Source organism: Oncorhynchus tshawytscha, linkage group LG15 (genome assembly GCF_018296145.1).
Source record: "Oncorhynchus tshawytscha isolate Ot180627B linkage group LG15, Otsh_v2.0, whole genome shotgun sequence".
Lineage (NCBI taxonomy): Eukaryota > Metazoa > Chordata > Actinopteri > Salmoniformes > Salmonidae > Oncorhynchus > Oncorhynchus tshawytscha.
Genome location: NC_056443.1, coordinates 5,764,600 through 5,790,624, shown reverse-complemented (window position 1 = coordinate 5,790,624; position 26,025 = coordinate 5,764,600). Strand labels below are relative to the sequence as shown.

The following is a 26,025-nucleotide window of genomic DNA, read 5'->3' as shown; positions in this document are numbered from 1 at the left end:
CAGAACCCAACATTGTTTTTAGCATGTCTGACTATGTTTCGTGTGAGAACGTTTATTAATTATTATTTTATAACGTGTTTTTAATATAGCAATAGTGTGTAACGTGTCAAAGCGCTGAACCATTGCGTTTTAAATCTCAGTGTGGTCCCCCTAGAATTGAAGAATAAAATGGCATGGTACGTTCCAACACGGACATCAACTGGGGAACAAATGCAGTTTTTTTGAGGGGGGGGGCAGAAGTTGTAGCTAACATGCTGAAAGGCGCGCGTAGGTATGGTTATGAATGAGCTATATGCTAGTTAAAAGGCCACGTTATTTGTTGAAATATTTTGTATTATATTGTAGTGTGTTGTAGGCTGCTAGCGTTTGAGTAGTTTCCCTGGCTGATATTAGCTGTCTATCAGCTAACTAGCGTCGTGTTTAGACGTTAATAGCTAGTTAGCAAGCGCTGCTATATTGCAAGCTAGCTTTTACAACAGTTGGGGGGGGGTCGGCTAGTTACATAGCATTTCACAATGTTACATTATCAGAGCATGTCCTGAAGCCAAGGCTACCACCTTTCTGGTGGTTACAAGGAAGATGGTCTACCTAGCTATCGGCCGCGAACTAAGTATTCTAGCTAGGTACAGTACTGACCGTTTGTGCACTGTTGAGCTAGCAATAGCCAGGGCATGCCTCATTGACCCTAACCTACTAACTATATTATAGCCTGTCTTCTATGTGTAACATATATTTGGATTGTGCATACCTATCCAGACATATTTTAACTCCTGAAATACGGGGATATCTAAAACATTTTTAGAACGAACTAAGTCCCCAGTACGTTAACTAAAGTAATTAGCTTGCCTGCTTAAAAGGGCAATTTGAAGCTACTACAATAATTTTTAGACCTTCTAAATCTTTTTGTTTGTTTGTTGCATACCCATTGATTATTGAATAATATAACTCGTAGATGCCTCGTGAGCTTAGTTCAACTGTCATACCCCAATCAGAACCCACAATGTAAGCTTGTGTTTTATTCCTTTTGTTTTCAATTACTGTATAGCTTCAAAATCTGATTAATCCTATACTTTTGATATAGATCAGGGGTAGGTAACCCTGTTATTGGATGGAGTGCCACAGATACTACAGGATTTTGTCCCAACTAGGCACCACACTGAGTTAGTTACTTAGTTAATTGATCAGTTCCCTGATTGCCTAAATTCAACACACCTGGTCTTCCAGGTCAGTTAAATCAAAAACATGAAGTGCCTGTGACATTCTAGGACCAAGGTTGCCTACCCCTGTCACAGATGGTCAGTACTTCCATCCATAGCTCTGTCCATGAATTTGAGTGGTTGCATTTCTCAAGCACCATCCCGCAGCTGTTTACCAAATCAGTGTCAGTGTGGTCCGCTCTGTAATTGTTCGAACTGCACATTGCCCCTTTAAGACTGCAGTCAATGACACTTGAGACTGAATGATCCAGTGTAGTGAAATGGTGTTCTGTTGCCTTCACTTGGTGGATCCCCCTAGCTGTTAACCTTGAGTTCAATAGCCCAGTGGTTTTCAAACTGGGGATGTTCCCCAATGCTGGAAGTGGGGTCTGAGTGAAAAGTTTTGGGAACGTACAGTTTGGGAACCTACAGCCTACATGATGTCAGTACAACAGCAAGAATGATGTCCCATTATGTGATCACTGACAGCTGTCACCTATGACCTTTCACACAATTAAAAAACTTCCATCTAAACAACCTCCCCGACCCACATGTGCCGGAAGAAGGGTGTTTCACCGCACCCTTCCTAGAAAAGCCGGGCAAGTCTGTATTTCTGGTATATCTCTCCTAGTCAAATTGTAGCAAGGGATCTATATGACTGGTTTTGCATTTAGGGAAGTTCTGATCTCATGGTTATCTTATTGTCACTCCCTACAGTGATTTCCTCAGTGACTACCACAGAAATTAAACAGGCACATTAATGTTTAGGCTACATGAATCCCCCTCAACGAGTTAGCCCAATACTGGAGAATGTAAGCTTTGGCTCGCTTGAGTATGCATACGGAAGTATTATTTTTGGCTTTCAATACAGATGTGCTGTTTCTGTATCAGGAAGTTAATATTAACCCCCAATCCTGATGCAGGTGGTAAAGTCAAACCAAAGAGTAAATACACCGGACATAAGCATCACCAAAAATACATTTAGCATGGAGGACTCTGGTCGAGGAGCCAGCTACACAGTGCCCTGTGACGACTACGTCCATGTGGTGGAGTTCAGCCCCTTTGACAGTGGCTCAGCTGCCCTCCTGGCCTATGGAGGAAACCAGTATGTGGTGGTTGGCACCTGCCGCTTCCAGGTGAGTGGTAGCATGCCAGATTCCTCTTCCTCATGTCCTCTCTTCTAGCCTCCCTTCTCAAAATGAATCTGAAGAGAAGATCCTCCCAAGGTTCCTCTCTAAGGAGGCATGGATAGGGGACACAAGGAAATGAGAAACAGTCTGTGTTTTGGTGCCATGTGTGATGTAAACCACTGCTGTATGTGTGACGTTAACCACTGTTTGTGCAGGAGGAGGACATGGAGGTAGAGGGGGTTGAATTCACCACACTGCGTGTTTTCCATCATGCGTTACGTGTGGATTGCCTCGCATGGAGCCCTGAGTCTCGGCTGGACAAGCTGCCCCAACTCATCAGGTAGCCTACCTTAAACCTTTTAGTTCTTACAGCTGTCTTCTGTCTTTACATCAGGGTGTCTGGTCCCGGAGTGCTGCTGGTTGTTTCAGGCTTTCTTTCCAGCCCTGCAGTAAGTAACAGCTGATTCAGCTCATGTTGCAGACTGAAGACTTGGTTAGTTGGTTATTTGGACCAGCCACCGCTGTGGGTTGAAGCTGCACTACGTAAAATGTATTTATAAAGGCCATTTTTATATCAGCAGATGCCACATAGTTCTTATACACAAACCCAGCCTAAAAGCCCAAAGAGCGAGCGAGCAGGAGAGGGCGAGAGGGATACTTAAGATCACACAGGACTCCAATCAGACAGGAGAAAAACGTCAGATAGATCAGACCCACCCTTGCCCCCCGGTAGGTAGACTATTGCAGCATATATATTAGGGACTGAGACGGAGGGGTCGGGGGACACTGTGGCCCTCTCCCATGATACCCCTGGACAGGGCCACACACTTTGCAAAAGCACAGCCTCCACACCACCAGAGGGATATCAACAGACCACGAGTATAGCCTGTGGAGATCTCCCCCATCACATGAGCCCGAGGGGGCGTAAGACCAGACAGGAAGATAACATCAGTGACTCAACTACTCAAGTTGAGTATAGCGAAAAGAGCCTGGCAAGACGTGATGTACCCGTCCTACTGACGGCATCAGAGAGCACAAGCAAGCCACTTACTCAGCCCCCGTAATAGGGTAAGTGGAGAGAATCCCAGTGGAGAGAGGGGAGCCGGCCAGGCAGAAACAGCAAGGGTGGTTCATCACTCCAATGCGTTGCTATTCACCTTTGCACCCCTGGTTCCAGACTACACTCAATCATAGGACGTACTGAAGAGATGATAATTCAGTAAAGAATTAAAGGTTGAGACCGTTTCTGCATCTCTCATATGGATCGGCAGACCATTCCATAAAAATGGAGCTCTGCCCTGCCTCCAGCTGTTTGCTTAGAAATTCTAGGAACAATGAGGTCTGCCTCTTGTGAACGTTGGGTACGTGTAGGTATGTATGGCTTGACCACCTGCTTATCCCAGAGCCATAGATTTATCTAACTATGTCTCTGGGTCATCCATCTACACCACCTCTGTGTCAGTCAGTGGTATGAAACCCTCAGTAGTCTTGGCCCAGCTGTATTCCTCATTCACCTACCGTATGAAGCTCAGTCATCATTCTAGTCTGTGGCACATTGTAGCGGTGGAATACCAACCCAGTTATTTCAGGTGTGGTTTGATTAAAAAAAGGAAGTTGAACGTTATTACATAGAAAGCAAAGTTTTCCTCTTAATTGGAATGGTGGATGGGAATGCTGTAATCCCGCGGGAGATGTTTCCAAGTTTCTTTAATTGAAAGGGAAAGATAGCGATACTTCCTGGCCTTCCGTGGTTAAGTCTGCAGGGCCCTGGGGCTGGCGTGTGACGTGCGCACGTGTTATTACACTGATGGCTCCCCCGCTCAAGTTCTGTCCCTCCCCTAGTTTTGCACGTAGTTATGCCTTCCAGGAAAAGCACAGTGTTCTCACTGGCGTGCCTGAGACGGGGGCCGGCGAGGGTGCTAGGAGGAGGAGGGGGTAGAGGGCTTACGCTGGGAGGATCCCAGATTCTACCAGGCCAGCCATGTGAGGTTCAGTCAGCAACCTCCTGGTAGATTCTGGGGAACTGTCAGGAACACTTCCCCAGCATCAATCAGCTCAGGGCCAAAACAGACCCAGTCATTAGTCAACCCTGTGACATTGACAACTCTTTGAAGATTGTCTCATGAAGAAATGTTCTCCCACGTGGCACTTGTTCTTTCATTGACAATATTCCTGCAGCGTAGGCTAAATCTCGATAGCCTAGTTCGTATTGCAAGACTGAAGTATGTATTGAATTAGAGGTTTGAGTTGAAAGAAGGGTGATATGCCCTCCACAATTCGCTAACTACTAGGCTAGGTATCAGTTGTTGGTATACTCACCTGTACCAGTTGCTTGGGGGAATATTCTGGCTGTGTATCGTGACATCATGCCAAATCCGTCTGTTCCTGTGACTGCAAATGTGTGTGATGTGTTTTTCTTGTAAGTGAGAGAGTGTAATTGTAAGTAATTGCAGGCGCTGGTATATACTACAACTGATTAGAGGCAAAGTCGTCTCCCAGGCGTTAGCAATGCTCAAATGGCATGAGGAATCTTTGTTTTTCTCCATGTTTATCTTCGCACTTAGAATCTCCCTGGCAGTGTTTCCATTGATCCATGTCCAAGTCTTTACCACACACACACATCCAAAGGTGTCAGCCCACGCTGCAGTGCAGTCAGACACAAGCATAGACATGGACGTGTGCCTGGGTGCGTTCGCGTGTCTTATAGTAGGATGGGCTCTGTTTTGATGTTCTCTTTCTTTGTTTTTCTCTCCGTCTTTCCCTCCAGATTTTGCACTGCTGCAGCAGACAGAAAAGTGAGGCTGTTGACTTCTGATCTTCAGAATCAACATGAAGTCAAGGTAGAGTACTGGAGCCCCTGCCCTCATGACTAGATCCCACTGGAACTACTGCACCTGTCAGTTCAGTTGGCTTCTGGTTTCTTTAAATCAAGCAGTTTGTATATAGCACACTGACAGTAGGCACTTAGTGAATGGCTTTTTATTTTAGTCTAATCAAGAACCCAGCACATAAGGAGCCAGGGAACGGTCTTACAGGCTCGCACCAAATGCAGTGTTTTGTTAATTGTATCTTCTGTGGTGATGTCTGTGTGGTTGTCTAGGTGATGGAGGGTCACACCAGCTACATCAACCACCTAGTGTTTGAACCCACGGAGGGGAAACAAATCGCTTCGGTCAGTGATGACCATACATGCAGGTCAGTCCGAACCTCCTCCCGGTCTCATTCAGCAAGAATAATATGAGCGTGTCTTCCCCCAGCTCTTGGATCTGCGTTCTGTTCTCTGTTAATGGTGCAGAAAGTCCTGACTGTTTCCAAAATGAAACCCAATGCTTATCACAACACACGCTGGTGTTGCCGTGCGGAATCACACCGCTGCTTCTCCAGCTTTTCAAAGTAATTGGTTAAATATGTAAATCCAATTAGCTGCAGTACTGGTGGAGGTTGTTCCCCTCCTTAGGGTTGACTCTTAACAAGGTCCCCCAATGTGGCCTATCAATCAGTAGCTAGGTAGTGGAGCAAGGAAGGAAAGAGTGTGTTGTTAGCCAAAGGTGTAACCATGGGGTAACCTGGCACAGGAGGTTGGTGGTACCTTAATTGGGGAGAACGAGCTTGTGGTAATGACTGGAGCGGAATCAGTGGAATGGTATCAAATACATGGTTACCCGGTGTTTGCTATTCCATTAGCTCCGTTCCGGCCATTATTATGAGCCGTTCTCCCCTCAGCAGCCTCCACTGAACCTGAGGGTCCTCCTGTTACCTTAGTAACTAGGGTTGTAGCTAAGGTCCAGACAGGGTGAAAGCCTGGCCCAAATCCTACTTCCTCTTTGCCCCTTCCCACACAATGTGAGCTCTTATTGTTTGACCTGTGATTGATGGGGGAGAACGTTTAATCAAGTTAGCAGCTTAGAAATGAATGACTGGCCCCTACTTTTCTCTCCGCTAGAGCCTGAAAGAGCACGTCTCTCATATCAATCTTTAAACCCAAAGCTCCCTGGATGAGAAACACACCTGAAACATCTGCTTTCTATTCATAAACTCATAATTCCAGGAGCCTGGAGCTCGCGGTTACACTTCCAGTCATCAAATACAGGCCATGGTTGAATTATCTCCTCAATCTCCTTCCGCCCTGCTTAAATGCTCTAAAGTGTTGGTTAGGATGAGGGCTGTGGGGAGAGAGCGGCCTCAGCTCGGGCTGGTGATGAAGCTCTGCTACTGCGAGAAACATCAGCGAACAGTTCTCCCTCAGCCTCCCTCTATAATGGTCTGGCCAGAGAAAATGGGTACGCTTGCTCGGCTCCATCTGCAGAAAGATTTAAATTCTGTCACGTTGAAAAAATATAGGACGCAGGAGGAAGAGTAAAGTGGAACTAGGGAAAGATCAAGTTAACAGGGGAGGGGCCTTCCAGGCAGCCCACAGAAACCGAGACCCCTGATAGGGTGAGAGAAAAGAACAGTGGACCGTCTTCTCTACTTGGCAGGTTGCACTACCATAACTCTGATGTGCTCTTTGTCAGCACTGTCCTTTCCGTCGTGGGAACTTTACTCCAGCCGGAGTAGCCACCTGTAGCAGCTAGAAGGTCGCAGCCTCCCACAGAGGTCAGAGTGTCTGCTAGAGGTCCTAACCTCTCTGGGCTTGGCTCCCATTGTCTGTTAGCTTCCAGTTGGATTTGCAGTAGGTATGTTTCTGTTGAGTGAGATGGATTCCTCAGTTCAGCCAGCTCTGGTTTCGTGTTGACATGGATCAGCAGAATACAGCTTACTCAAGGGGCTTGAACAGAGACACCTGCTGCAACTATTTGTGCGGGATCTCAACTATTTGTTTTGTGTATGATCTACTCTGTGTCATCCTTTTGGGAAGTATTTCTGAGGCGTTATTGCAATAGTTTGAGACTTTCTCCCCCCTCTAGCCCATCAGTCAAGTTATCTGTCAGTTAGTATGTCCATGTCCACTCTACAACATTCCGGTCTTTCATCTCTTCTTTTCTCCTTTTCTTCTCATGTTCTCACACTTTCTTTTTGCTCTGTTCTAGGGGATCCCATCATCAACTCTAGCGAGAGTAGCAAACTGATCCAATAAAAATGACAAATGGCCGAGATAATTATTTCAACAGTCCAAATGTCTGTTAAAGAACATGTTATTGTTCAAGACACTTGAGCAGGTCTGATCAAGATGGATGTTGGTGTGGTTTCGGGGAGGACAGCGTGCTGTGCACCTCTGCCTGGACTCCCCTGTGAGGCTCTGAGGTGGGATTACTGTTTGTCTTTCTCAACCCTCGTTCCAGCCGAGTGTCGCCAAAGTTATTTACCCTGCACACTCTCATAATTTAGTTCACAAGGTGCACACTACGTTTCCCATTTCCTCCGCTCATTTGGAAAACGTTGCCTGAAATGAAAAAGTGTGGCTGCTGTTTCTCACTCACATCTTCACACAGACTTCAAATGCAGTCTCGCCTTTTAACTTTATTGTACATGAAGCCCAGTGTTAATGCTTGATGTCACGTCAGCTGTAGTGTTATGCAATTACACATCTCTTTGTCAGTGTTGGTTTCAGTCTTGTTTCTTGCCCCCTTTCACCTTGTTCAGCAAGGATTACATTTAAAAAAATATATATAATTTTAAAATCATAATCATTCCCCATTTGAAGGGCAAAGTGGTGGACCACAACTTGGCCGGATGCGGCGTAGCGTGCGATTGAACTCTGCTTGGCGAGTGGTCTGAGAAGAGAGTGTTTATGCTTGTTTGTCTGCGGTGGTCTGAGGTTTCCAACCTTGCTCATGTTCTATGGAGGAGGGTCTGCACCTCACTCTACACAGGGCCATTCTGACTTCCTTGTCAAGTCAAGAAGCAAAAGCTCTCATGGAGAAACGTGAGGGTGTTTTATCCCCTGCAGGGAAGACACAGGAAAAGTTTGTTTACGGAGGTTATCATCTGGGATGGGGCATAATCATATCCTCTCCTCTGCATCACTGCAGACATCTCTCCAACATGTTTGACATTTAGATGGGCTTTGGGCCTTTATTAGATGTCTTCTGCATGACCTCATCAGTCAGCGCATTCACATCGCTTGCATGTTTATTCCTCCCTGGTTTAGGGGAATGTTTTGTGAGATTTGAGGCCTTGTGTTCGCTGAGGAGGGCTCTCCGATGTGGTTGAAGAGTAGATCCTGGTCTTGGGAGCAGCCTGTCCTCTCCAAGTGATTTATTACATCCGTGCGCACGTTTGCCTTGTGTCCTCGGCCTTCTCGCTCGTCAGCGCATGGCCCCGCCCTCCTGTCTTCACAGCTCAAGGGGGAGATTACGACCAAGATCCCTTTTTCCCTGAAAGAAGGGTGGTACTAGTGAGGCTCTGTGTCCGCATCTCTTGGACAACTGACAGAAGTTAGATAAATTACACACAGGCATTACGTGCTTTCAGAAAAACACTGGCATCACTACAGGCCTGGTGTGTGCTACTCACTCATTAGAGTACATTCCGAAGAGCGTCTCAGACGCCTGGGGAAAGGTGGGTTTGGATGGAGGCTTGTAACTTCGCTTTTTTGACATGGATCCTGTGAGACAAAAACATCCAGCCAGCCATGATGTCTTTGTTATTTTTGATATTTTTAGCTGCCATTTAGCGTGTGTAATCATTTGTTTTGTGTGCTGTCAGCACCAAGGCATCTGTCTGCGCTGTGCTGCGCGTCATCGCCTCTCCCCTCCCCACACGGGGTGGCTGGACTCCGGAAGCTATTTTTTAACACTGCCGCGCATCCAACTCCAGTACAGCTAATTGAGTGCCTATTAATCTTGTTTTTTGGATTTGATCATTTGTCATTTTTGACAGGACCTGTTTTCAGACCCAGTTGTTTTTGAATTGCAGACTTCCTGTCTCAGGTTGTTTTGTAAACGGGCAGTTGAGGACAGGAGAATCATTTTCTTACGGTCCTTAAACGGTTCATTTCCCCTGAGCACAACCCCTCTCTGACCATCCTGTAGTGTCCAGCTAGTGCCCTTTCATGCTAGATGGCCTCTTGTCCCCACAGGGTGTGGGACCTGGAGGGGAATGAAACCACTACATTTAGACTACGCTCTCCTGGTGTCAGTGTGTGCTGGCATCCTGAAGATGCCTTCAAGGTACGTACAGTAACAGTGCTCTCCAGTTTCATAATGAGAGTTTAAATACTTAGTGCGAGTGAAAAGAGCTTGTGATACTAAACCTTTGTCCTCTGTATAGCTGATGGTGGCTGAGAAAAAAGGGACGATACGGTTCTATGACCTGGTTACCCAGCAGGCCATTCTTTCTTTGGATTGCGGCCAGTCGCCGCTCATGTCGGCCGACTGGTGCCTCACCAACACCATCAAGGTGGGCGCGGTGACGGGCAGCGACTGGGTCATCTGGGATATTACCCGCTCCAGGTGAGTGTCTAGACAGATGCTTGTGACCGACTGGGTTTGAACCCAGACAAGGTTACCCATCACCTCCGTTACATGCTGTTTAACACTACTGTATGAAGACATGGGATTTGTTAATGGTTATTTGTCTGTTCATAGTTACCCACAAGAGAAGAGGCCTGCCCATGTAGAACGAGCAGGAAACTTCAGGTAACTGCTTTGTCCATGCTTCCAAAGTCCTTGCTATCTGGTATCCTTGGGATGTCCCTCCCCCATTGAAATGATGTTAAATGGTTAAGGTAAGGGTTATGGTTAGGGTAGGGATGTCCCAAGGATCCTGAATGCTTCCAATTCCTCTGACCTTCAGAGTTGTGTGATGCATGTTGTGGTAGTCCGGCTGATACCGCTGCTGCCGACGACGTCCATGATAATGGCTGTGGTGATGATGATAATGGTGATGGCAATTACTGTAACCACGGGTGTCATGTCTTCCAGGTGGTCTCGGGTCAATGAGAATCTCTTCTCCACAACAGGATGTCCAGGCAAGATCAGCAGTCAGTTACTAGTGCATCACCTTGGTCACCCGCAGGTCAGTGAGCTGTGTGTTTGGCTGTTTGCATAGACACAGTGTGTCAGTTTCTGAGTAATAAAAGTGTAGGAATAATGTTCAGTAAGAGTGTTGGAAATGAGGATAACGTAACATGCGTCCTGAACCTGGTTTCTTATGTTTATATGGCGGGGTTGCAGCCCGTGATGATTGGATCAGCCACGGTGGGGGCGGGTCTAAGCTGGCACAGGTCCCTCCCACTCTGTGTCATTGGCGGTGACCGAAAGCTCTCTTTTTGGATGACAGAAATGTAATGCAGTCACTCCCTATGGACATACGGGAGGCAATGCAAATGTACATTGAAACTGTTTGACATGAGGTGTGGTCGGATATTTCTATTTTCATAATTTTTCAATAAAGTATTTCATTTTCCATGTTTTTGTTTGTTTTGACTTCTGAACTTAGTTTACACATCCTGGACTTTTGATGTTTATTTTAGAGTCCGACAACTGACCGCCCAGACAAACAGACAAACTGTCATACCCAGACAAACAGAAGGGTGGAACTTGGCTTCTGTGAAAAGCGGGGCTGGTTCTGTCTTTCTCAGAAGCTTTGTATCAGTGCTCGTTTGTTATGATGTTCTGCCAAGCACCTCAGGGTGAGCTGCAGTTCACAGGAATGTGTGCGCTCAATGCTGCCAGCACTCTACTCTACCGGTCAACATCACAATCCCTCTACAGGTGCTCACTCTCTGTAAAACAGACACACACTCACCCATACACAATCTGTCTCACGCACACACACAGCACCCATGTGGGTCCTATAACACCTGTAGAGTGAGGCCTGGGAAGGCGAAAGACTAATGCATGCAGCCTGTTCCTGCTATTGGGTTATCCTTGAGATTATGACAAGGGCAGGAAACTAAAAAGAGAGAAATAAGGTTTTGGAAGAGAAGCTCAGGGAACTGGGAGTTGAGGTCTTTTCAGGTCAGATACTACTGGCTGGCAGAGGGGATGAGTGATTTGTCTCTCCAGAGAAGAGGGAGATGAAGAGAAAACACAAGAGCCACACATCTCATCGTTCTAGTGGGTGGGGACGATCAGTGATGCTGAGATGGAGCATGGGAGACATTGGACCATAAGCCAACAGACGCAGAGTACTCCATTAGAAACAAGGGCTCATTGTATCCTATTGGACGGCCCATGTGCGAGAATACCACTTACTAACTGCATTAGAACTACAAGAGGGCAAGCATTAAATTTGATCATGAATCATATTTAGTGACAGCTAATCACTTGTTTCCACGGATGGATCTTTTTTAGTCTGAGGGCACAGTCCTTTGGATGGAGTTGTGTGTCTACAAGGATTAACACAGAACAGTTTATTTTACTCCATTAATGTATGTTTAAGGTGTGAAACAGTAGGTTTTATTGTGCACCGGTGTTGCTGCACGACTGCGTGAGGCAGGTATAGGGGAGGTGAGACCTCCACTCTTTCAATCCCGCTAGACAGGCCTGTATGTTTCTTGGAGCATACGCACTAGCCACCATCCACAATCATAACATGCTACCGCTCTCCTGGTCGACTCTTTGTTTGAACAAGTCCAATGTGGTCGGTGCCGTACGTTTGCAGTGTTGGACACAAGTGGTACTCGAATGGCTATGTGAAACACAGAGAAATCAATGTTGGAGATCAAGACGCCGCAACCTCTCTATGCACACACCACTGAACATTTTCCAAAGACTATAATATCCTCTTAGGGTGAATTAGAATTGCAAAGTGCAAGGTTTTTGTGAGAAATGTGAGTCATGAATCTCTCAATCAATCGTGTCTCCCAGAATCAAAATGACCCAAGATCACCACCTGGTGGTCTCCCACCCCTGTTTCTAGTCTCTCTAGATCAGGGATGGGCAACTCCAGTACTATGGTGCTGGAGAGGTGTCACACTTTTCCTCCATCCCTAGAAAACACAGGTGATTGAACCAATTGTGTTATAAACAAAAAATCACAATTAGTTGATTATTGGGGTCAGGTGTGCTGGCTGGGGCAAAAGTGACACCAATCATGTCCCCGATGACTGGAGTTACCCATCCCTGTTCTGGACAGATGGCTTGCCTCCCAGAATGTACCAATGATCCATCTTAACACGTCTGGAAAGGAAAGGGAAAGTAGGATACCTAGTCAGTTGTACGACTGAATGCATTCAACTGAAATGTTTCTTCTGCATTTAACCCAACCCCTCTGATTCAGAGAGGTACGGTATGAATATACAATGTAAGTTTGGCATAGAGGAAAGGGTGGCGTTGGTACATCCAGCTTTTTTAAGTCACTGCCTTATACACTTCTTGCCCTATCGTAAACATCCCCTGGACACATAGTAGCTGGTATTTTTAATGAGGGCATTTTTGCTAGTGGCTAGTTTGTATCAACTACCTTCACTAAAACTACAGCAAACATTAGTTTCGATGTGTCTGCCTCGTGATTTTTTGGGGAGAGTTGTCTGTCTGAAGAGGACCCTCCCGGAACAACCAAGAGAATCTGTCATTAATCCCAGACCTAGTACTGTTGCTGCCCTAGGTCTTGAATTTCAGAAACTGCTTTGTTACCTTCTTTGACATACCATGTCATTTTTGGCAATTTAAACCAGGTGTAAACTGAGCTTGAAGCTTGCAGTATTAAAGTATCCATATTAGGTCATTCTCATGACCCTTAACCTCTTTATTTTTTTGTTTGAACAAGGAGATCCTTGGTTTGAAGTTGAACAGTAGGATAACCATGATAGAGCTATTTCTCATAGGCCATAAAATGCTATCCTGGTTAGTAGGCCAACTTGGCTTCCAGCTTAATCTCCAGTTGTAATGTAATAACGAACGCAGAGAGGAATCAAAGAGAGATCAGACAGGTGTGAACTCTCCACCTCTCTCTCTGTAATCCCCTCCACCACTTCAGACAAGATGAGACCTTCAGCTAATTCCGCCCCAACCCACATATACGAAGCCAGGGGCTCAAGAAAAAGAGAACAAATGCTAATAATGAGCAGTATTAGAGGAGAGAAAACAAAGGAAGAGATTAGAGGTTTTCTTTTGAGGTAAAAAAAATACTTTCCTTTAATCTCCTGGGGATTTTCTTAGGCCTACACAATGTAAAACCAGCCTGAAGGGGAAATGTGTTGATCTGGATGAGGGCAGTTGAGAGAAAAGGCTGCAAAGCATTACAATACAGACTAAATGTGACTACGATAAATCATTAGAACACTCGGTACAGTGGGTTACACAAAATGTAAATTGGATCATTTTGGTCATCGTTTAATTTCAAGTGTCTCTGTGCAGTAATCATTGTGTTTAGCAGCATTTTTTTGTTTATGAATGCGGCAAAAAACAGTCCATGATCTGTGCTTCATCTATGTCTTCAGCGAGGACTCTGTGAACCCCAATGACCCATCCTTTTGAGTCTGGGGAGGCTAGCGTGCCAAGGTAACGATGGTCCATGACATTAGGAAACACTTAAATTCTGAAGGCAGGATGATACTGTACATCATTGGGGGATTTGTGGTTAGTATGTGAGGCAGGATAATTTTGCTTGGAACCAGTAGTGGTTATCGTATCGTCATGGCAACCCCTTTTGTGTTTAGGGGCCTCAGCAGATTTGGATCCCAGTGGTCTGTGATTTTCTGGGGGGATTTTGGATTCGAGCTGTGCTGGATGTAAGCTGAGAGATGCAAAATTATTAAGTGTTCGAATTTGGGTTAAGCAAGTGGATATGTGTGCACTGCTGCACTCAAGTCGAGCGGTATTGTAGATCAATCTTCGGCTCTGTGCACCATTTTCTCTCCACCGGAGAGGTTGTGTTTCTCTGTGAGTAAAGTGAACCATGTTTGATTTACACTGGAATAATTGAACAGGAAGGACTCCCACTCTAGGTGGTCGGAGGCTTTCACAGCCACTGTGTACATCATGATGTTTTACAGTCGGAGTAGATCTATGAACCGATTTCCGTTCTGGCTTTAAAATTAATACGGGTGAACTCTAGTGCAGACACATTGTCACTGATACAGAAACAAGGCATCTATTACCCCTTGAACCCACAGGTAGAGAGAGGAAGAGAGAGGAGATGGAGAGAGTTTATCATGCCAGTTGTGAAACCCTACTGACCGTGTAGTGTTATACTGTGAGGTCTGTGTGACCAGGTCCAGCTTTAGATCCACTGGGCCTCAGTACTGGCTCTGACAGTAGCCAGCTGAGGAAACATGATATTTAAATCATTCATAATTAGCTCCTTCCCTTTACTTAATAACACGTGAAGACAAATGGGTTCCAAGAATTTTCTAAATGGAAACAGTTGGTTTGGAATGGGAGGCAGTGGCACATGGGCTTATATTGTAGTACTCCCACCCTCTTTGATGTTCATGTTCCCTCTCGCTCTGTCTCTTGCTCTCTCAAACGCAAATGCACAGACTTTGTATACTTTTTGTCTCTTTCCTTGATCTCCCTCCATGCTCTCTTTCTGATCACTATTTTACACATGCATTCTAAAGTTTTTCTCTGTAATCTCTCTACTAAGATAAACATTCTCGGACATATTCAGCCTGTACATTTCCTACCCCCATGTGTGTGTCTCTCGCTTTCATGCCCTTTGTGATTGGACTGAAAAAAATAAAAAATAAAATGTATCACTTTGTACATTCTCCTCACAATACATGTATAACGTCACCGTACATATCAATACATGCACCCAACAAGGAAATATTAATGAATCTTGCACGTAAATATAAATTATGTTTTTTCAGTTAACTAAATATATACACAGTATTTCACATCCATTTTTAAATGCTAAATCTAGTTTAGTCTCTAAAAAAATACAATAATAATAATGCAAGTATTAGCCCAGCAGGTTGAAGAGGTGGATAATTCAACTGATTGCCTTAAATGGAACTACTGTATTTTGTGCAATTTGAGCATTGATTGTTTATGCATTTGGCCCCATGGCCACACAGAGAAATGACAGATTGCACCTTTAAAGACCCAAAATGGCTTCCCCTTTCCACCCCTCCAGATGTATGTATCAGTTTCACTCCCTGAGTCTCTGGCTCAGTGTTGAGGCCCTCAGCCCAGTTTCTCCAGGGCACTGTGGAGTATCTTCAGGTCGTCTCTCATCTGGCCTAGGGCATGCTGGATCTTACTGGGTTGGTCCAGAACCTCCAGGCTGCAAGTGAATGGGTCGTATCGGACAGAGAAGGGCCGTTGGATGGATGATGAGTACCGCCTGCAGGTAGAACAATAGGGTTCTCTGACATCAAATGCATATCAGCCAATTCAAATCCGTGATTTACTTGCATGTAACAGAAAGCTACATTCAAAATCAAATGTTATTTGTCACATGCGCCGAATACAACAAGTGTAGACCTTACATTGCAATGCTTACTTACAAGCCCTTAACCAACAATGCGGTTTTAAGAAAATACCCCCCAAAAAGTAAGAGATAAGAATGACAAATAATTAAAGAGCAGCAATAAATAACAATAGCGGGGCTATATACAGAGGGTACCGGTACAGGCACAATGTGCAGGGGCACCGGTTAGTCAAGGTAATTGAGGTTATATGTACATTCGAGGTAGTATGTACATGTAGGTAGAGTTATTAAAGTGACTATGCATAGATAATAACAGAGTAGCAGCAGTGTAGAAGGGGGGCATTGCAAATAGGCTGGGTAGCATTTCATTAGATGTTTAGGAGTCTTATGGCTTGGGGGGGTGGAAGCTGTTTAGAAGCCTCTTGGACCTAGACTTGGCGCTCCGGTACCGCTTGCCGTGCGGTAGCAGAGAGAACGGTCTATGACTAGGGTGGCTGCAGTCTTTGGCAATTTTTAGGGCCTTCCTCTGACACCACCTGGTATAGAGGTCCTGGATGGCAGGAAGCTTGGCCCCGGTGATGTACTGGGCCGTACGCACTACCCTCTATAGTGCCTTGCGGTCGGAGGCCAAGCAGTTGCCATACCAGGCAGTAATGTAACCAGGATGCTCTCGATGGTGCAGCTGTAGAACCTTTTGAGGATATGAGGACCCATGCCAAATCTTTTCAGTCTCCTGAGGGGGAACAGATTTTGTCATGCCCTCGTCACAACTGTCATGGTGTGCTTGGACCATGTTCGTTTGTTGGCGATGTGGACGCCAAGGAACTTGAACCTCTCAACCTGCTCTACTACAGCCCCGTTGATGAGAATGGGGGCGTGTTCAGTCCTCCTTTTCCTCTAGTCCACAATCATCTCCTTTGTCTTGATCACATTGAGGGAGAGGTTGTTGTCCTTGCACCACACGTCAGGTCTCTGACCTCCTCCCTATAGGCTGTCTCATCGTTGTCGATGATCAGGCCTACCACTGTTGTGTCATCGGCAAACTTAATGATGGTGTTGGGAGTCGTGCCTGGCCGTGCAGCCATGAGTGAACAGGGAGTACAGGAGGGGACTGAGCACGCACCCCTGAGGGGCCCCCGTGTTGAGGTTCAGCGTGGCGGATGTGGTGTTACCTACCCTTACGACCTGGGGGCGGCCGTCAGGAAGTCCAGGATCCAGTTGCAGAGGGAGGTGTTTAGTCCCAGGATCCTTAGCTTAGGGATGAGCTTTTGGGGCACTATGGTGTTGAACGCTGAGTTGTAGTCAATGACTAGCATTCTCACATAGGTGTTCCTTTTGTCCAGGTGTGAAAGGGTAGTGTGGAGTGCAATAGAGATTGCATCATCTGTGGATCTGTTGGGGCGGTATGCAAATTGGAGTAGGTCTAAGGTTTCTGGGATAATGTTGTTGATGTGAGCCATGACCAGCCTTTCAAAGCATTTCATGGCTACAAACGTTGGTCATTTAGGCAGCTTGCCTTAGTGTTCTTGGGCACAGGGACTATGGTGGTCTGCTTGAATATGTTGGTATTACAGACTCAGACAGGGAGAGGTCGAAAATGTCAGTGAAGACACTTGCCAGTTGGTCAGCGCATGCTCGGAGTACACATCCTGGAAATCCGTCTGGCCCTGCGGCCTTGTGAATGTTGATCTGTTTAAAGGTCTTACTCACATCGGCTGCGGAGAGCGTGATAACACAGTCATCCGGAAAAGCTGATGATCTCATGCATGTTTCAGTGTTTCTTGCCTCAAATCGAGCATAGAAGTTATATAGCTTGTCTGGTAGTCTCGTGTCACTGGGCAGCTCTCGGCTGTGCTTCCCTTTGTAATCTGTAATAGTTTGTAAGCCCTACCACATCCGACGAGCGTCGGAGCCGGTGTAGTACAATTTCGATCTTAGTCCTGTATTGATGCTTTACCTGTTTGATGGTTTGTCGGCAGGCATAGTGGGATTTCTTTTAAGCTTCCGGGTTAGAGTCCTGCTCCTTGAAAGTGGCAGTTCTATCCTTTAGCTCAGTGCGAATTTTGCCTGTAAACCGTGGTTTCTGGTTGGGGTATGTACGTACAGTCACTGTGGGGACGATGTCATCGATGCAATTATTGATGAAGCCAGTGACTGATGTAGTGTACTCCGGAACATATTCCAGTCTGTGCTAGCAAAACAGTCCTGTAGTTTAGCATCTACTTCATCTGACCACTTTTTTATAGACCGAGTCACTGGTGCTTCCTGCTTAAATTTTTGTTTGTAAGCAGGTATCAGGAGGATAGAATTATGGTCTGATTTGTCAAATGGAGGGAGAGCTTTGTACGCGTCTCTGTATGTGGAGTAAAGGTGGTCTAGAGTTTTTTCCCCCCTCTGGTTGCACATTGAACATGCTGATAGACATGAGGTAAAACTGATTCAAGTTTCCCTGCATGTATACAGCTCATTGAGTGGGGTTTTAGTGCCAGCATCAGTCTGTGGTGGTATTTAGACAGCTACAAAAAATACAGAAACTCTCTAGGTAGATAGTTTGGTCTACAGCTTATCATGAGATACTCTACCTCAGGCTAGCAAAACCTTGAGACTTCCTTAGATACTGTGCACTAGCTGTTGTTTACAAATATGCACAGGCCCCCGCCCTGTGTCTTACCAGAGGCTGCTGTTCTATGTTGCCGATAGAGTGTATAACCCGCCAGCTTTAAGTTATTAATGACATAAGATATTGCAGTTTTAAATGTCCTGTTGGTAGGATATATGTGCTTTCAGTTCGTCACATTTTATTTTCCAGCGATTAAATGTTAGCTAACAGTACTGATGGCAAAGGCAGATTAGCCACTCGTCGCCTGATCCTCACAAGGCACCCCGATCTCTTTAAGTGAAATCTCAGTTTCTTTCTCCAGCGAATGACGGGGAAACTGGGCCTGTTTGGGTGTTTGGAGTATATCCTTCCCGTCCAACTCATTAAAGACAAATTCTTCATCCAATTCGAGGTGAGTAATCGCTGTTCTGATGTCCAGAAGCTATTTTCGGTCATAAGAGACGGTAGCAGCAACATTATGTACAAAATAAGTTACAAACAATGCGAGAAAAAAAAATACAAAATAGCACAGTTGGTTCAGAGCCAATAAAACAGCAGCCATCCCCTCCGGCACCATCACAATTGTAGCTGGTCCCATCAGATAACATGGAACACGTTAGCCCTATGCTAACCTCAACAGGTGGCACTTATTCTTCATCAGCCTATCAAAGATCTTAGACTTATATCCACCAACCAATGGCATAAAATAGGTCAACCCTGGCCACTAGAGGGATATTTTAAACCTACAGGAAGAGAGGCCCAACTCGCAGAAAATCTGTCTCCTTCCAGCAGGTGACGTTGTTTCATTCACCCAGGCAAGGAGTTTTTGTATGGAAGTCAATGAGCGTCGAATTTGGTCAACAAAAAAATGAATAGCTTAATTGCTACAAGAGGTTCCGTAATGCTTAATTAAGTTGTTATGAGTGTACTGATATAAGCAGGACACGTGACATCCCGGTAACTTTGAGGAAAAAACACTTCATGTTGGAGTTGTCTCGAGATAGCTATACATATTCATGGCATGAAGCTGGTAGCGTAGCATTTTTATTTTTGGTAGCATAGCATCTCTCTCCATTGAATACAGGCGGTTGACGTCAACAACTCTCATCGAATATTCAAATAAGATTACAAAAATGAGATGTATCCACAAAAAGGATAGGAGGGAGCAAGACAGCCTGCCGTGCCGTTTTCTAGACAACTACCACCATTGTTAGGACAGAGGGCCATGTATCTTGTCAGTATATCCACAATCTTTGCTGTTCTGTTGGTCTGTATAGTTGTGAGCCAATATTGCATTGACGCATCCTCGACTACGTTACTAGCTAGTACTAACAATAGACATTTTCATGTTTTTGCATTCATGACAAAATCCCACGTTTCTGTTTCACACACATCCATGTGCTTTTATGGAAGAATGATGAGGTCCTTACAACGTGTACGTTTATCGTACATCGTAAAACCCCAAAAACGGAGAGCCTTATGGATTTGTCAAATATCATGTAGACTATCACTATCATTATTGCCTCAAGGTGGCACACTGCTAAAACGGATGGCTTGAAACCAGTAGTTCACCGTGGGTTCGAGTCACCCTCCTGGCAAGCTTTTTTGTTGAGGAAGACACTGTTCACTGCAGGTCCTTGATGCTCAATTCAAAACGCATTTGACCAAGTGGATGATTATAATAATCATAATAATGCATAGCCTACAAAACGTTGTAGGCCTGGTTGTAAGTGTAGCCTACCTACATAAGAATATACTCATGACAGCCAAGTGTGATAAACTTATTTTAAAATAACTGCAATACTGCCATCTGTAGGATGATAATGATACTAACTACAATCCTACTGTACACTGTAATGTTCATCCTCCTCGAGTCAAATAACGCATATGTGACAAAGTAGATGATTTGTAAATATGCATATAACAAATTGTAGGCCTACATTTGTGTTCATGTCCATGTAATATAGCCTATGCCATATAATTATTAGGCCATAGCAGTGCGTTTGGATGCAAGGCTGAAGAAAGAGTTATCTCCTTATTCAATTATTTAATCATCTTCCCTTTCAAGCTGTTGGCGTCCCTTTTCAGCACCCTAATACAGTATATATACATTTCAAAGGGGAGGAAACTCGGGAAATTCGAACCCTTGCCGCAATCTACGACAATTACGTGGACTTGGCACTTAACACGAGAGCAATTTGACCAGTCAGTCAAATACATGTGACGGTTGCTTTGATGGTCGGAGCATCCTGTTGGACTGGGGTGTGTTAAGGATGCTTCCATGAACAAGAGTTGGAACACGTCCAATCACGATGACAATTGTAATTGGCTGATGCATAATTTGTGCCACCTGGTGAGGTTAGCATAGGGCTAACGTGTGCCATGTTATCGGATGGGACCAGCTACAATTTAGTGTTCTGTCACGTGCAAGTAAATCGACAAGTTTAATTGGCTGATATGGATTTTGTGCCAGAGAACCTGTTTAAAAAACCCTAAGATCGATGTCCGTGCCCCCGCGGAAATCTAATTATCATAATAAAAAAATTATCATAAGAATCTGTCAGTTTAAACAAGAGATATCTGTTTTTTACTTCGGATGAGGCTCAATGCATTGCATCCGCCTATGTAACACCGCATTTGCGGTCAAATGTGACCGCGGGGTGTTTGTCAGATTCATTTATTTTATTTAACCTTTATTTATATAGTTTTTTCTCATTGAGATAACATCTCTTTTCCTAGCGAGACCTGGTCCAATAGCATATGATGACATTCTGAAAATCGTCTTCTAAGGGGTAAATAAAATGTTTTTTTTTTGATACTTCAAGGGGTCTCCAGATTCAAAATCAAATAGAAAAATGATCCTTGGTATGACCTTAAAACAATTCCATATAGCTTAGTAGTACCCCCTCCCCTGGCTTAGACGTGGCTTAAAACTCTTATGGGTTAAATTGAAATGTTCGGAAGTATGGACTCCGAGTGTCTACTCAGGTCATCTCATCTCTCTCATAATGAGGTCACCCGTCCAGCATCACTACTCTGGATGGTTCTGACTTTGAATATGTGGACAACTACAAATACCTAGGTGTCATGTTACACTGTAAACTCTCCTTCCAGACTCACATTAAGCATCTCCAATCCAAAATTAAATCTAGAATCGGCTTCCTATTTCGCAACAAATCATCCTTCACTCATGCTGCCAAACATACCCTAGTAAAACTGACTATCCTACCAATCCTTGACTTTGGCAATGTAATTTACAAAATAGCCTCCAACACTCTACTCAGCAAATTGGATGCAGTCCATCACAGTGCCATCTGTTTTGTCACCAAAGCCCCATATACTACCCACCACTGCGACCTGTATGCTCTCTCGTTGGCTGGCCCTCCCTTCATATCCGTCGCCAAACCCACTGGCTCCAGGTCATCTATAAGTCGTTGCTAGGTAAAGCCCCGCCTTATCTCAGCTCACTGGTCACCATAGCAACACCCACCCGCAGCATGCGCTCCAGCAGGTATATTTCACTGGTCACCCCAAAGCCAATTCCTCCTTCAGCTGCCTTTCCTTCCAGTTCTCTGCTGCCAATGACTGGAACGAACTGCAAAAATCACTGAAGCTGGAGACTCATATCTCCCCTACTAGCTTTAAGCACCAACGGTCAGAGCAGCGCACAGATCGATGCACCTGTAAATAGCCCATCCAACTACCTCATCACCATATTGTTATTTATTTTGCTCCTTTGCACCCCAGTACCGCTACTTGCACACTCATCTTCTGCATATTTATCACCCCAGTGTTTAATTTGCCATACTGTAATAATTTAGCCACTATGGCCTATTTATTGCCTCACCCCCCTTATCCTACCTCATTTGCACACACTGTATATAGACTTTCTCCATTGTATTATTGACTGTATGTTTGTTTATTCCATGTGTAACTCTGTTGTTTGTGTCGCACTGCTTTGCTTTATCTTGGCCAGGTCGCAGTTGTAAATGAGAACTTGTTCTCAATTAGCCTACCTGGTTAACTAAAGGTGAAATAAATAAATACATGTGTTCACTAACACACCTGACTCCAATAATCAACTAACCATGGTCTTCAGTTTAGAATGGAATTAGGTTACTCAGCTGTTTGTGCTAGGGATGGGGTAAAAGTGTGACACCACTCTGGCCCCCAAGGACTGGAGTTGCCCATGTCCATCCATACTCTGCTCAATCAGATTACATTAATATATTACAAAACGTAATATGCTAATTACGAGTAACTCCTAAACAGCTGCCTTCAGTCTGATTTGCTTCTGTGTCCTCAGATCCCCTGAGGTTCCCACTGGCTCCTCCCCAAAACCCCTGCAGCCCCGTGTCCAGGAGCAACAAGATCAACTCAAATCCAAGGTATACGCCACATGTTACACATTTCCTGTGACTTACTGAAGTGCTCACATATAGACATTCACCACTTGTATGCATTGATGTACCTCATCTTAATCTTGGCATCCTCAAAGCTTTCTGAGACAAAGTAGACAGGTTGGAATGTCTGGTCCTGGTAAGGCTGGATTGCTGTCTCCTCTGGGTTGAATGGCTTGTACTCAGGTTCGTTAGAGAGAGCATACTGAAAGATGGAAGTAAGAGATAAGTGATTAGTTATCGTTTTAGACTCCTTCAGAAATGATTAGTGGCATGTTATATGAAAACAGATAATAAATTAGGAATTAGTCCCCTCTATCAGTACAATTCTACAGAGTACCAATGTAAAATACTACTCACAATGAGTTCTCCATATGAGGACAGGAGGCCGGCACCATATGCCTTCACAGTTCCATTCTGCTTACACAGTCCAAACTCCACGGTGAACCAGTACAACTGTCGGAGGGACGGCAACAAGTGATGAGGAAATGATAAGGCTCCGTTTCACCCCTGACAACACATTCATCAAATGGTCAGATTGGTCAGTATTTTATATTTTCCACTAGATGGCAGCAAAGGTCCATAATTTGCAGTCCAACACCCAACCTCAGTGCAGTATCTTATGTTTTACATCTGATTGGTAACTGCTTATTTTGAAATGAAAGCTCAAAGGTCAGCTCTTACAGTTGAGAGTCTCTCAATATCCTCGTCTGATGCTCCCAGTGAGGCTAGGCCAATTTCCTGCAAATGTCAAACAATTGTGAGTGTTGCGCACTGATAAGACAATTTATGTATTATTATAATGGATGTATTATTACGCCATATGAACCATATTACAAGTCTAAATGTTTTTACCTGGGAAAACTGGGCAAATTCTTTGTCTGCAAGCATAGGAATATGGCCGAGTAACTCATGACAGCAATCTCTGAGAGAAGGAAGCGAAAGAGCAGTGACTACATGACGCACATGAATATGTCCATTGATTAAACTGATTATCATGATACACATGAATCATACATATGTTATTATTTATGATCAGTTAGTAAACTGAATATTATGACACACACTGCTTATTTCGAGTGATTCTACTATGTCAATGACACCATTTGACGTACGGCTCCGGGGAGTGCATGGGTGCGGAGGCGTGGCGGATGTACTGGGTACACTGGAACACTCTGAAGGCCAGGCTAGCTAGGAAGTCTCTGGCGGAGAGTAGCCCTGCCACCGGACGCAGCTGGAAGCCTGTCTTCTCTGGACAAACAAGAACACAGCGCAAGGTACCACTGTCAGAGACATATTCACAGCATGGATGCTGATGTTCATACATGGTGAACAGTGACTGCCTGTAGTGTTTCTGCAGTACGAGAACAATCCCTAATGTTGTTATTACTGTTGTAAGCAATCTACAATAAAATAACGAGGCATAATCAATCTAACAAGGTGCGCACTACGCACAGTCATCGACCAGAATTGGTCATTCAATGGAAAGTCATGGGCATGCTGGATTTGCCTCTGTCCATGTTTATTCTATTCCTTGAAGCTGGGCATAGTGCTGCTATTGCTCTGTCCCTCAGGCCGAGATAGGCTGCTGGGCCTCACCTCTGAGGAAGGCAGAGACCTCCCGGAGCTGGGGGATACTGTCCTCTCCATAGCCACACTCTCTCTCCAGCTGCTGCAGCCCACCCAGGAACTGTCTGCATGCCAGGTCAGGGTAGATGGTCCTCAGGGTCCGGTACACCTCTCTCCTGTTAAATGACAGCAGCAGCAGAGTCATTAGAACACTGTCATTCCAACTCCACAGGTATACTGACTGTAGACCATTATCATTATGAAATAAGTCTATTAGGATGGTATGATGTCCATCTCCAGTATACTATACATCAGCTGTTATTCTCACCATGTGGCCACCTCCTCTGGTGTGTACTCCACTCTGGGTAATGGTTCCCCCCTGTGGAACAGAGATGGATGCATCAATCATTCCTTTACGAATGCATTTCTACAATGGCATGCCTTTGGTCCAATGATGCAGTGCTGGCACCTAAGATCGACTGACTACATGGGAATATCTTTTTTGAAAGGTGAGAATGATGAGATCAATTTACTGTCTGTAATTTGCTGCAAGTTCAGCGATGAAGCACCTTCTTTTTCTGTATTCTGGATCACTGAATCCCTGAAAAAGGAATCATAACAATTAGTTAACCATGACATTTTTAGTTTGTTATCCTTTTTGATAGTTGAGTATTTATTTCTAACAATCCAATTAATTATACAAGTATTGTATCAATGCCATATAAATGGAAGCCTAGCGATATTGCTAAGGTAAACACTAACTGGATGATCTTGGTCCATATCTGGGTCATATTTCGTTATCAACAGGTTGCATTTATCCAGATCTCTGATCTTTCTGGGGAACCAGGGAACTAAAACAAGGAAACAGGAAAATATGTCAGAGCATAATTATTTCACACAATTTAAATGAATAGATAAGAAAAACGTCACTATTATTAGAAACGTGTGATTTATTATTTAATTCAAATTGTATTATAACCTTTTTCCTCTGGGATAGTGCGTACGTCGTCGGCGACTCTCTTGAGTGAGTTGATGAAGATGTCTGTGTCCGAGATGTGCACTTCACACCTCATAAAGAACTCCAGATCATCACAGCCACTGTTCTTAGACTTCCTCCCTGGTCGGCTCTCAATATGCAGAAGCTTAGCTTCAAACGTCTGAATCCATGGTAAAGACATACATATCATATATAAGCAAACACATGTATATTTTATCACCTTGATTCGATGCCGTAGACCTGATTTTATTGAAGCTCTCCATCTGCAACTCATATCTAATGATGAACATGTTTTCCTTACCTCAAATACTTTGCCAGTTTTAAAGAACCCTGCATTCTTCTCATGGCTGAGTGCGAAAAGAATGTTCAGTGTCACTGTTCCTTCCTTTTCCTCAAACACAAAGTTTTCACCGCCCCGCGATGGGCCAGGGGAAGATGAACCGCTGGCGCGCTCTTTCCGGGCATCTTCGATCAGACTTCGCTTTCTGCCGACGAACGGAATGTTTTGCGCCACACTCTCTGTCTTCATTGAACTTATGTCAATTTGATCGTAGACTGTCTTAAAAATAATATTGTAGAGTTGCTATGATTTGTTTGATCGAATAGTCTATATAGGCCTATTACCGGATACTGAGACTCTCCGAGGCAGTGTCTGAAGCTGTGCTATCAGCAGAGAGACAGGTTTATATCCCAGTGCCACACAATTCTTTATGGAAATGAGTTACGCAAATGCACACGTCTCACTTTTAGGTGTTATGCGTCATAACAGCCAATCAATCACCTTTTAATGGAATAAAACACAGTTTATGAAAGCACGTATAGGCCTAATATATTGAGAGAGAAAAACGTTTTGTAGCCTACAAAATAA

The 26,025-nt window shown here is 44.6% G+C and overlaps 2 protein-coding genes across 6 annotated transcripts; one reads left to right on the top strand and one right to left on the bottom strand.

The window, feature by feature from the left end:
• Positions 1-47: 47 nt before the first annotated feature.
• LOC112214202 (nucleoporin Nup37) lies at positions 48-10,677 on the top strand. 5 transcript variants are annotated; one of them, XM_024372787.2, is made up of 10 exons: positions 48-176; positions 2,120-2,332; positions 2,542-2,666; positions 5,094-5,166; positions 5,427-5,521; positions 9,348-9,438; positions 9,539-9,720; positions 9,856-9,906; positions 10,192-10,285; positions 10,444-10,677. In XM_024372787.2, exons 1-10 carry the CDS (start codon positions 174-176, stop codon positions 10,555-10,557), a joined length of 1,041 nt encoding a protein of 346 aa, XP_024228555.1. In that variant the 5' UTR covers positions 48-173; the 3' UTR covers positions 10,558-10,677. The 5 variants fall into 5 exon arrangements, with proteins under 5 accessions (XP_024228555.1, XP_024228556.1, XP_042153933.1 ...); XM_024372788.1 differs by lacking the exon at positions 48-176 and adding an exon at positions 183-271; XM_042297999.1 differs by lacking the exon at positions 48-176 and adding an exon at positions 243-267.
• Positions 10,678-13,921: 3,244 nt separating this feature from the next.
• Positions 13,922-25,777, bottom strand: LOC112214922 (tyrosine 3-monooxygenase-like). Its single transcript, XM_024373954.2, has 12 exons — positions 25,459-25,777; positions 25,140-25,317; positions 24,923-25,011; positions 24,694-24,761; positions 24,489-24,539; positions 24,191-24,336; positions 23,707-23,842; positions 23,447-23,516; positions 23,276-23,332; positions 22,952-23,047; positions 22,663-22,796; positions 13,922-15,505 (listed from the first exon to the last, which is right to left on the bottom strand). The coding sequence occupies exons 1-12, from the start codon at positions 25,684-25,686 to the stop codon at positions 15,346-15,348; spliced, it is 1,413 nt and encodes a 470-aa protein (XP_024229722.1). The 5' UTR covers positions 25,687-25,777; the 3' UTR covers positions 13,922-15,345.
• Positions 25,778-26,025: the final 248 nt, after the last annotated feature.